The sequence below is a fragment of the Idiotropiscis lumnitzeri genome, chromosome 7 (assembly GCF_059441095.1).
Source record: "Idiotropiscis lumnitzeri isolate Australia: NSW breed Sydney's pygmy pipehorse chromosome 7, RoL_Ilum_1.0, whole genome shotgun sequence".
NCBI classification, from domain to species: domain Eukaryota; kingdom Metazoa; phylum Chordata; class Actinopteri; order Syngnathiformes; family Syngnathidae; genus Idiotropiscis; species Idiotropiscis lumnitzeri.
The window spans coordinates 20683259-20695715 of record NC_142397.1 but is presented as its reverse complement, the minus strand read 5'-3'; the positions used below and the strand labels follow the sequence as shown (position 1 = coordinate 20695715).

Here is a 12457-nt window from a genome sequence, read left to right as displayed (position 1 = left end):
GGTGTGTTCTACAACAAGCAGACAGCACCAACTGCCAATATCAGATTGGTGTGTAGAAGCCCTTAAACTGCTCTGCCTTCGGGCTCATTCTGAAGCAGCAGATGATGTGTGTGGGTGAAACAAGCACCGGGGCAGAGGTTATGTCTTCTCTCAAGCAGAAAGAATAAGATTGCAGAAAGATAGGGTTTCCCATGAAAAAAACGGGAGTGGGCTTTTCATTTGTTCAACTGTTTTCCTCATTAGTGTCACTCCATGAGAGGATAGTGGTGGTCTGACAGCACCACCCTATGTCTTGGTCAATCCTGCTGGTTGCTATATGCTACTTGGGCACTGACAATGAATGGCTTGAAGTACGAGTCCTGTGATCAGTGAAGCATGCATGTTTGTCCATTGCTTAACACGAAGCATGGCAGTGCACGAGGCTGCACAGTGCAGGTCTCAAATTAAAATTATGCTTAAATTAGAATGCAGTACAGTATTCCCAAATGACACCATAGGGGAATAAAACCAAAACACTGGGTCAGGAAGTCCACAATAATCTCTACAACTGTATTAACGCAATTGCCTTTAAGAAACTTTGATAGAATTTTTGACCAATAAATGGGATAATGACATGTGACCCAACTCAGAATGTTTACCCAAATGCATTAAAAAGGAAATAAATAAACTTTCGATGCGACTAGCATCCTTGCAGTGTGCCTGTGCACTTTGGCGCCACTGGATGGGGTGTGATGGCGTGAGCACATTGGTACTCTGGCGAGAAATAGTCTATAATTTCATTCTAACTTGGACTGATTATGATCCCTTAAGGGAAAATCCAACCATGTTCATATCCCCTGCATCTCCACACTACTGCCCCCTATAGTTCAAATAAAACTCAATTGAAATTATAATTAATGAAAAAGCTATGATTTAAGAAAAGTCTTAGAATTGTAATCTACTGTATGTTCAATGCATATAAAAATAAAACTGCAACGCTGGATGGACAACAGCCATTCATATTCACTGCCTCCAAACACGCCATTTAAAATTACCATTACATTATCCCATGTAATCTAGCAGCGACAGCTTCATATGGGACTATATATAACACTTCAAGTGGAAGTCACCTTACCTTGGGCTGAGTACGTCTAGGAAAGGCAACTTTTGGGTCAATCTGAAGGAGGGAAGACAGAGAACCACAAACATTACTACAGACATATAGTAGTGTATATCCATCCATCATCTGTACCGCTTCTCCTCACAAGGGTCGCGGGCAGTGGTGGAGCCTATCTCAGCTATCTTCGGGCAGTAGGCAGGGTGGGTACACCCTGAATTGTTGTCCATCCAATCGCAGGGCACACATAAACGAGCAACCATCTGCGCTCACACTAATACCTAGGGGCAATTTAGAGTGTCCAATCAACCTGCCATGCATGTTTTTGGAATGTGGCAGGAAACCGGATTACCCGGAGGGAACCCACGGGAGAACACGCAAACTCCACACAGGATGGCCGGGGCCGGGATTGAACCCACGGCAGATGCTGTCTCTCTCTCTCTCACTGTGAGGCCATTGTGCTAACCAGTCAGCCACCCTGCCGCCTAGTAGTGTGTGTGCGTGTGTGTGTGGGGGTGTGGGGGTGTGCGGGTGTGTGTGTGTGTATATATATATATATATATATATATATATATATATATATATATATATATATATATATATATATATATATATATATATATATATATATATATATATATATATATATATAGTATGTGTATAATAATATATAATATATGATGAAAATGGTCAAAAATAATTAAATAAATTCACCCGCAACTCTTGTGAAGACCAGTGGTGTAGAAAAATGAGGCATGTTTATTGACAGCGTGTTTAATGTTTAGGCTTCATTGGCAGATCATCACAGAAGTGTAGCAAATTGCCCAAATGCTTTTTTTCCCCTGGATCTTATCAAAATGTACCCCAAATCTGAAATCAAAACATGGAAAAGCAGTCACTACTGACTAATCCATTGTCTTCTAAAAGCAGTCTTCCTTTTGCACATGGATTAATAAAAGATGAGCAAGGTGAGAGCAACATCAAGTATAGTGCATCTGGTAATGCACCATTTGGATTTTTGAGAATTTGTCTTTTCTTTTTGAAATATGCAATGTCTATGTAATCCTTTATCAGATTTTAGCCAAAAACAGATGCTCAATTTAGCATTGCATTGTCCTTGCATAAAGACATATTGTTATTAATTGTGTCCTTTACCCTGTAACAGAACCCTCCAAAGTCATGTGTGTTTTGCACATTTTTTCATAAAACACCCAGCATGATTCGATACACAGTAGGTAAGTGTACAATCGGAAACAGCTTTTACAAAACTTACTCACTGGCTTCAGCTGGTGTTATGTTTTGAGACTTGTGTTATATGAGTTGACTCATGTTACTTGTATTGCTAGTATTAAGCAAAAAGCGAGTGAGCTTCAAGAGGACTGGAAGCGGTTGTGTTTTTAGATGGCGATATCAGCAAGAAAACACTTGCTTTGTAAAATACTTTCTGCCATCTGGGGAACCCACTTTTATTCAAATAATGCTTTGATTGGCTACATTCCGTCCGCGTCACATTGTCTTGAGGGTAGTCTGCTTTCCCCACACACTAAATACTGAACATGTATAATATTAAGATTATTGGCACCAACTCGTTCTGCACACTATTATTGGAACAAATCCACTCTTAGCACACATCACACAATAAGGATAATCTTCAATCAATTCAATCAAACAATTTTATAAGACATAAGACTGTAATCAGTTTGAGTGCTTGGTCGGGAAGTGGCAATATTGGGACTGAATGTCTGTCTGCACGAAGCCTATGATTTACACCAATGTTTGGTTTCACCTATTGACACCAATTATATTTTAATTCCTTTTTTTTTTTTTTGACAAGCATGTAACAGCAATAATATATTCATACTTACAATACAATAACATTCATGATCTAAAACCAATGACTTTAAGAACAAATAAAAGAGCAGCATTAATGTCATAGTTCCATTTTTGTCTCGTCCATGTCATGTTTATGTTTTGCTTTGTAGAGCTGGAGTGGGGGCGTTTCCCTCCAGAACTTCGTGGGTCATGTCGTCACTGGCTGGAGAGACGCACCCTCCAGCCACGCACCTGTAACCTGTGTTTCTCTTGAAGATTGTTTGCTATCTGTCAATTTGTGTTCAGACACACACTGAGGACAGAATAAGGGGCACTCTATAGTTCAGAGAATACACGAAATAAATCTTAATATTTTTTTCTCTTGGGTCTGTTCTGTTTTAATTAGCAAAGTAGTTGCCATGTTAAAAGATACTGTTGTGACAATTTATTTAAGTACCTTTATGTACATTCACAGTACAAAATCATTCTGTACATGCAGTAAACAAAATTTTTTTTTCAACATAGAAAGCGCTTATAGTCTGATGAGCTTGTATATCGTTTTTTTTTTTTTTTGGGGGGGGGGGGGGGGGGTGGGGGTTCAGAAAAGATCTCGTCCGGCTTATAGTCAGGAAAAAACAGTAAGTAGTGCTCGGAATTTTTTGTGGATTTGGAATGATATGATATACACCAAAAACACAAAATAAATGTTTGCACTTTATATTGGTTTCTTGTTCAGCAGTTTTGTGCCATACGAGAATGGTATTTTTGATGCAAGAGAGCCTGTGGCAAAAAATTAAGAGTATGTGGTTATTTTGATGGGGCAATGTTGTTCAAACATATTGATAAAGTAATTTGAACGCATTGATACATAGCATTCATTTCAATAATAAATATTAACTTGGGTTGCGGACGTAATAGTGGGGCGGCCCACCGTTGGGGGGCACGGTGCGATGCTGAGGGGGGCGCGTGTGAATCAGGGTAACATGCTTTTTTTCCACTGTAGTTCAATAAAGTGTAATTGCACATCCAGTCCAGTAGTTGACAGTGGCGCTCTCATTGCTTATTGTGCGCAGCCCGTATTAACTCTACGGTGTAGGTTTGTTATGCAACGAAAATGCTATTATTTATAGTTGCGGCGGAGAGTGGGTGGTGGTGGGGGGCGCGAATTGTTTTCTTCTTGGTAGGGGGGGGGGGCGTAACAGAAACTAATTGAGAAGCACTGACTTAACTTAACTGGACCAAATTAAAATCATTAGGAGACAGGAAAATGTCAAATTTTCTGGGGTGTAGTCCTGACTTGACTTGTACAGTGGTAGCTGATTATAAAGGCTCCAATGCAATGACAAAAAGTATAAATGAAGAGATTGCTCCAGTCACATTAACATGATGAGGTTTAGAGTCATCAATAGCGGCACAATTGGTGTGGCGGATCAGTTTGTGGAACCACAAAGGAAACTTTGCTTAGGGCCCCCAAAAGTTTCAACCCATTGTTGTTGTGATAGGATGGGCAAACTTTTAGAAGTATATTTTGGCTTACCCTGAGTGATTTCACATAGTTTGTGTGCTCCAACCACAATTTAAGGTCTGCTCCAGCAAGGAGTCAGAGATGTGTGTGTGTGTGTGTGAGTGTGACTCTTTCCGCTACTCTGACTGCTTTAACACTCAAAAAAAAAAAGAAAAACAGAACATGGTGCAATATAAAATTCATCTATTCCTGCTCCATTTGGCACAATATTCATAGCTTTTGGTTATTTGGTCACTTTGACCTATAAAATTTCAGAAAATGAAGAATATCAAACTTTTTGCTGCAATTTTCGATCAAATGAGTTCCAATCATGTGATCAGATCGGGACATCCCTAGTCAGTGGTGTGAACAGGAAATATTTCAGCACACTGCCTTGCTAGTGCCAGTGCTGAGAATGATGCGTAAAGAGACAACTGACAGTCTGTGGTCTGTTGGTCAGGAATTCCAATGCCCTGTTCCCAATTGGTGGACTCGGCAATGTAAAGCTGTTGCATCGGGTTCTGTGTTGTGTAAGGCAGCGGAGAAATCCAAGAAAGAAAGGCTGACCTAGGAGAACCTGCTTTCCAGGAGGGTGACGGCTGTGTGGAGCAGTGATGAGATGCCATCCCCCCTAGGAGGGTCCGAAGAGACATTCACAGAGTTTTTGAAATGGACCGTCACAGCTTGTTAAAATACTTCATGACAAGCAGAGTGAGGGTTACTGGCTGACAGTCATTGTCACATGACAGACCTGTCACTGTGGAGCTCTTGGGTGCATGGATGATGGAGGCAGTCGTTAGGCAGATTGGGAGAGACATTAGTCTAGACAAAAGAGCAAGATTTTGAAAATGTTTGTTAGCACCTCAGTCTGCTGGTGGGCGCATCCTGCGATAATGTCAGCGCCTGCATATTTTCGTTAGTTAATCCTTTGATTGGGTTCGCCTTGCGTATGTTGGTAATGAGTTGAGGGCCATGTCATCGGGGGGTGGTATGAGTCTAATGTGGGGGGGTGTTGCTATTGGGTTCCTCAAAGCGGGTCAAGAACTGGTTAAGAGCATCTGGTATGGAGGGGTCTTATGGGCATTGTGCATCCCTGGTGTTGTAGTTTGTGATGCACTTATTGTCTTTCCACACGCTCTGAGGGTCATTGGAGGTGAAGTGGCCCTGAACTTTGTGAGCATCGGAGTATTCAGTCCTGATGCTTCTAGTGCCCTAAAGGTGGCATGGCCATGGGGAGAGCGGAGGGGGTCGCGGCCATATTCCTCATTAAAAGTAGGCGTTTTTTAAGTTGTCGCTCATTTCCCAAGTTCTCCAAAATGAATGGATAAAAAAGAAAATGATAACTAATTTTACTTTCCCAAAAATATATAAACTGATCTTGTTCGTGAAACATGGACTATCTTGGATCTTGTCCTCCTTTAATGAAAAAAACCCAAAATCTAACGCGGTTAGTTTAAATGGCCTTATTACCAACACTGAATTTTACAACAAACAACATAATCAAACAAGTAGAACCTTATTAAAATGATGGAAACCCACAACACGTCATCGCTGATTCTCCCCAATAGCCCACTTTAACAATCCTGAGCGAACGTGAAGAGGTGAAAGTTACTCAAGCCCAAATTCAACACAATCATCCCGGACATCCTCGTCGCCAAACTGGACATTCTCGGCCTCCCTGCCCTCACACGCATCTGGATTAAGGACCCCAGACTGTGTTGCTCGGCGCCTACACGTCCTCCACCCGTACGCTGAGCACCGGTTCCCCTCAAGGATGCGTGCTGAGCCCTCTCCTAAAAGCCCTTTTAGGGCTGGGCGATAAACCGGAAATTTACCGTTACCGAAATGTATTACAATGACGACATAATTTTGGCCATGTCGGTAAATTCCGTGTCTAAAAAAAAAAAAAAAGAAAAAGAAAAGTCTTTTCTGTCTGCGGCGATGTTCATGCCTCTTTAAGACGGCTACAGCGCTTGTAGTCACGTGACTCATGCGCTGTAGAAGAATGTAAACAGAAGACGCGTTCGTAGCTGGCGATTCAAATCCTGAAGCGGCTGACACGGCTGCAGACGAAGTAACGTTCGTTGAAATTGTTGCTGTCGCGCTTGTCCCGAAAAGAAATTTGACATCTGTTGTTTGGAAATGTTTTGGGTTCCATAAAGACGATGTCTGAGCAAAAGAACATGAACTACAAAGTGCGTCGTAAGCACCTGAAACGGCGCGTCCAACCTTTTCTTTTTCACCACCCACAACACAACCATGCTGTTGACTTGGAGCTTATGCTAAAAGTTCAAAGTGAGAAGCAAGGTTGGACAAGTGACAACAGCCCATAACGGAGGCAACACCATACAAGAGACCGTCTCAGAGGTGGACGCGATAGCCTAGCACATAGTTAAAGATAGATTTATTTTGATTTTGGTCCTCAGGGGGAATTTATCGTGCATTTATCGTTATCGAGGTAAAATTGCCCAATTTATCGCGATATTGATTTTAGGTCATATTGCCCAGCCCTACGCCCTCTACACCTACGACTGCAGCCCGGCCCACGGTAACAATACCATCGTCAAGTTGGCTGACGATACGACAGTGGTCCGTCTGATCTTGGAAGGTGACGAGACAGCCTACAGAGAGGAGGTCCAGAGACTGGCGGCTTGGTACGAGGACAACAGACTGCAACTCAATATTGCAAAAACAAAGGAGATCGTCATCGACTTCAGGAGGAACAAGACGGTGCCGCCCCCCCTCTGCATCGAAGGCGTGTGTGTAGAGAGGGTCCACACATTCAAGTTCCTGGGAGTACAAATCTCTGATGACCTTTCTTGGACACACAACACCACAGCAGTGGTAAAGAAGGTCCACCAGCGTCTGCACTTCCTGAGAGTCCTCAGGAAATTCAACCTGGACAGGAAGCTGCTGCTGGCCTTCTACCACACGTCCATCGAGAGCCTGCTGACGTACTGTGTCTCCACCTGGTACAGCGGCTGCACTGAGCCGGACAGAGTGAGGCTTCAGAGGACGGTCAAAACAGCGCAAAGGATTATTGGCTGCCCTCTCCCCTTACTGTCGGACATCTACACTGCCCGGTGCCTCAGCAGGGCTCTCAATATCGTCAAAGACAATATCCACCCAAACTCACACATGTTCGACCTGATGCCCTCTGGCAGGCGCTACAGGTGCATCAAATCAAGGACTAATAGACTGAGAAACAGTTTCTTTCCAAGAGCCATCTCCATTCTAAACTCTCACACACACACACGACCACCCTTACCTTGCAGAACAGCGACGTGATGTGTTTTTATATACCCGATTCCGTATTATTTTTCATCTCACAATTTATTCTCCTATTAATCTAATTTATATAGGATGCACCAGTGACTCAAATTCGACCATCAGTCAATGCATCGTCGGTGACCTTTGACCTCACAAATGTTCTTCTGGATGAAAAGGGACCGAACGATAAAGTGCAAAATCTCATCAGCATGGAAGCTGTTGCGGCTGCAAGCCGAATACTGTATGGGTACTCAGATGAGATGAGATATTTTTGTTGAGCATCAATGAGGGTCAAAGAACTCACACTGTACTCATATAAAGAATAAAATAAGTTCATATCAGTGTAAAATGGAAATATGGTGCAACAGATTAAGACCTCATTGACAATTCTAAAGACCCATGCCTGACAGGGGCTCTAAAAATGGCAATATTCAACATGAGCCCCAAATTCCTGGTGGCACCTCTGGCCATGAATAAGAAGGGTCTAATATTAGTAATACCTGTCAGTGTTACTTCATTGCAGCAATAACAACATGCTCCATAATGAAAGCATTTTATTAATGCATTGCATTTCTAAAATAAACAAATACATTTTTTCAATCATAAGACACGCAGGATCAATGGGCCCGACACCATTTGAGGGTGCTATTTCTGTATTTAATACATGTACTAAGCACGGGAGACAACAAGGTGCAAGCCAGCTCACCAATCTAGCTCATGCATGCGAGTTTACCAGTGTTCATACCCGAGCAGCCGAGACGGAACACAGTAGGAGGGATCGTCACCAACCAATGAGCGAAGTCATGGAACCAACAGGTATGACTGTCACTAGCATTGGCTGTAACCAATGAGAGATGTCATAGCAACGTGCCTACTAGACCACGTCAGGCGAGGGACTACACTGGTCACCACACTCCTTAGAGTCACGGTTTCAAATCAAAACCAAACAAACTCAGCATACAAGCAAACTATGAAACAAAGGAATAAGATTAACACAAAACATGTATCTGTCTTGCCATTTATATCCCCAAAAGAAATAAAAATAACACAAAAAGATTAGAGCAATGGCTTCTTGGGAGCCACTCAGCCTCAGCCAATGACAGCAATGGCTTCTTGGGAGCCATGCATTCTCAGCCAATCACATGGCTGTTTAAAGAGATGTGCGTGTTGTGCTTTGGGCTTTTATATTTTTGCAGTCTGTTGTCTAAACTTGGGACGTTTCTTGCTTGCAATAACATGAATGACAAGACCGACTACGAAATTGTGGACAGCTGCCCTTTTGTCCAGCTTTCTCCTACACCATCACCCAAACACCATAGTCCCATAATGTATTAACTCAGACTTTGACCAGCAGGGTGTGCTAACATGCACTCTGAACTCCTCGATGGGATAATGGATCGCTGGTCGGGAGCGATGTTTAGTCCATATAATAGGCGTGTCACATTATAAGGTGCCTTGTAGGTTTTGGGGAAGATTTGGGACTTTCAAGTGTGCCCTATGGTCCTGAAAATACGGTAATCACCATTCATTCAGTATTACTCTCACCGCATGCATCAGAAAACATTTTAATCAAGTGGACTTCATGAAATGCTCATATTCAAACAAAATAATGCTTGATACACCTGAGGAGCTAATTTGTTCAACTAATTGCCAAAGGATGTGCAAAAATATAATGAATGAATGTGACAAAAAACATTTGGACCACTATAACTAAACTTAGCACACCCAACTCAAAAATAACAATGAAATCACTCTCAGACAATTTGCTAGATGAATTATAGAGCAACAAATGACACAATAATATAATAAAATCATCACCATTAGTTTATTAGCATCTCTATAGATGCTATACTTGATTGTACTACAGGCTAGGTAAAAATATATAATACCATTAGTCGTTTGTAAACTCTTCAATATTACAGGATCAAATGGAATTAATCTATGTTTGTATGCTTGGATGTTTCTATGCCAATTACGTCCAAGATGCCCGGTCGTCATCATCAGTGTATTCTTATATAGAGATTATACTAAATCTGAATAATAGATTAATCTAGGTCGCATTCAGAACAGCACTGAAAAGGTCCCATTTTTAAATATAAATATATATATATCTATATATATATATATATATATATATATATCTATATATATATATAAATATATATATATATATACACACAATAGCACTGTATAGGTTCATTTGTTATACTGTATGATTGCAATGAGAGTTCACACTCTACCACAGAAGTAATCTTTTGTTGAGGTCATTTAAATAATTTCTATGTACGTTTAGTAGATATTTGCATATCAAGAATGAAAAACATGTCGATGTCTAATCATGCAACAAAAAATAAAGAGGTGGACATACCATTTTAGAGTCAAGCTCATGATGCGGCTGTGCCAAGACGTTATCGACGCTGGTAGAATCTGCAAAAGTGACGAAGCCAAAGCCCCTATTACAAAATAAAACCACATATGATTATATTTTTATGCGCTATTTGTTTTCAGAGCAATTTAACATATGTAGGCTATGATTGTTCATCATGTAATTGTTTGTTATTGCACCACACATTACAAACAACTTTCTTCGTCTGCTTATAATTATTAGTACAAGTTAGCCATTTAAAAATATATAACAGTACGTGTGTGAGAGAATGTGCATATTTTTTGTTTTTGTTTTTGTTTTTTACCTGGAGCGTTTCGTCGTTGGGTCTCTCATTACCATACATTCTCTTATTTCACCAAATGTATTAAAATAATCTTTAAGGCTGTCTGGGGGAGAAACAAAGATACAATTGGTCATCATAAATGGCTGAACGTGTAGATTATATATTATTTACTGCCCTTGTTTTTAATATAGGGGTCAAATGGGGGGACTGGCCGGTTGTGAGCGTTGCCTTACCAGGTGAGGTTTGCCAGCTGAGGCCACCGATAAACATTTTCCTATCGAGGAGAAAGAGAAGTCAATACATGTCTCACGTCAGCCATGACTAAGTAAATATGAGTGCGCAGTTGACTATGTAAAGTAAAAAACTGCAGTCGAAAATAGAAGCAAGTGCCGCCAGCGAGAGAGCCACAGATGAGCAGTCGAGTGCCAGCTGTTAGCGAGACTTCATCCCGAATTCCTCATAAATATCTCCAGCTCCGTGGCAAATGTTATTTGTGCGGTAAAACCATTTGAATGGCATAGGTAGTTACCAATTAATTACCTGTAAGGAGACAACCACAATTCAAAGTGTTTCCAGCGTTTGTTCGTTTGCTCAATCACAATCCGAATCCGTTTCTAGTTCGGTAATGGGGATGACATGATGACCTTGTTCAACTTCATATTTGTTAAATGTCTTGATTGCTCATCGACAGTCAGATTGATGGCATAGAAGTAGCAGATTATTATTATTATTATTATTTTATTTGTATTTATTTATTTATTTAGGAAGTTTGTTTTATTGCACGGCGGGACGGCGCGAGGTTGTTCTCATCAAATAGCGACTGCGCACAAAAAGGTGTCCGTGCGTCGACACGGTGAAAGTTTCCGACTAAAGCGTATCTGTGCAATTAGCAATTTTATAAATATCGTGTGACATTAGCGAGACGTATTGAGTTAGTATTGGTCGAGTAAGCTTACCCTGGGTCGTGTTGCAGTTCGGTCGGGTTTGCAGACGTGTCTTGGCTGCCGTCTCCCTCCATATCTGACCTCGCTACAAGAAGGGACTACAACTGACGGACACACCAGGAATACTGACTCGATAGGCTGACTAGAGGCAGAGAAGCGCTCTGTCACACGTGGGATCACATCAGGTTGGTCCCGCCTCTGTAGTCACTGGTTCTACTTCTTCCACTCCGTTTTCGGGAACCCGCCCACCACCAATACCAACAGTCATTCTTAATGATTATTAAGCGCATGCAAGAGTGCAAAGGGGGCGGGCTTCTCCTTTCACAAAGTCAAGTGCAGCGACACTGTAAAACAGAGTCAAGGGAGTCAGGTGATTCAAACAATAAAAATAAAATACAAATACAAGTATAGTGGTTTTATTATTTTGATCACTTTTATTATTATGAGAATTTTGCTTAATTAAATATCCTGTCTGCTTAGCACAGGTGCTAAACACATTTGCCACTCGTTAAGGTTGGGGTGAATCCTGTGAGGTGTGTGAATGTGTTTGGGGAATAAATGCCCACTGTTTAAAAAAGAAAACAAAACGATTTTGGAGAGTGGTAAATGTAATTCATGAAAATCATTTTAGGCGAAGCAAGGCAGCTTTCTTTATATAGCACATTCCACACATAATTCAACTCAATGTGCTTCACGCAAGCAAAGAAACCTACATGCTTTTACAAACAAAACCAGAAACGGCATTCAGAAGCAGAGAAAACAAAAACAGCTTATATAAAAAACAAAAATAATGTACATTTAAACACATGATCAGAAAACTTTACATTTTAAAGTAAAGTAAAGAAATGAATGAAATTAATTTTATGTTTGGAAAAAAAAATAACAGAAAAAAAGATTTTAGAATGTTTCTCCCATACCGTAATGTCCTATGTTCACACTGCAAATGAATGGCGCTTGAACAAGGCAATCTAATTTTAATCCAACTTTTGTATGTCACATATGGTCAGAGAAAAGCAAACATCTCCAGCATTTATTAATTTCCCTTTTTTCATATGCACTGATTCAATTGCAACTCTCATGTCCCAAAGCTCAAACCAAAGTAATACACACGCGAGACTTGGGCATTGTAAAGTCGGTAGGTCGAGTACTGCCTAACCCGAGG

General features: G+C 41.0%; 1 protein-coding gene across 4 annotated transcripts in view; it reads right to left on the bottom strand.

Moving 5' to 3' along the window:
• LOC148333989 (RNA-binding protein Musashi homolog 2-like) overlaps window positions 1–11503 on the bottom strand; it is a 127668-nt gene extending 116165 nt beyond the window's left edge. For all 4 annotated transcript variants that reach the window (XM_088300025.1, XM_088300027.1, XM_088300024.1 and 1 more), the window contains exons 1-5: window positions 11308–11503; window positions 10585–10625; window positions 10373–10454; window positions 10051–10135; window positions 1115–1156 (exon numbers count right to left, since the gene is read on the bottom strand). In XM_088300025.1, coding sequence (XP_088156151.1) covers window positions 1115–1156; window positions 10051–10135; window positions 10373–10454; window positions 10585–10625; window positions 11308–11369 — 312 coding nt within the window. In that variant the 5' untranslated portion in view covers window positions 11370–11503. The remainder of the gene's footprint in view (window positions 1–1114; window positions 1157–10050; window positions 10136–10372; window positions 10455–10584; window positions 10626–11307) is intronic.
• Between the last annotated feature and the right edge of the window lie 954 nt (window positions 11504–12457).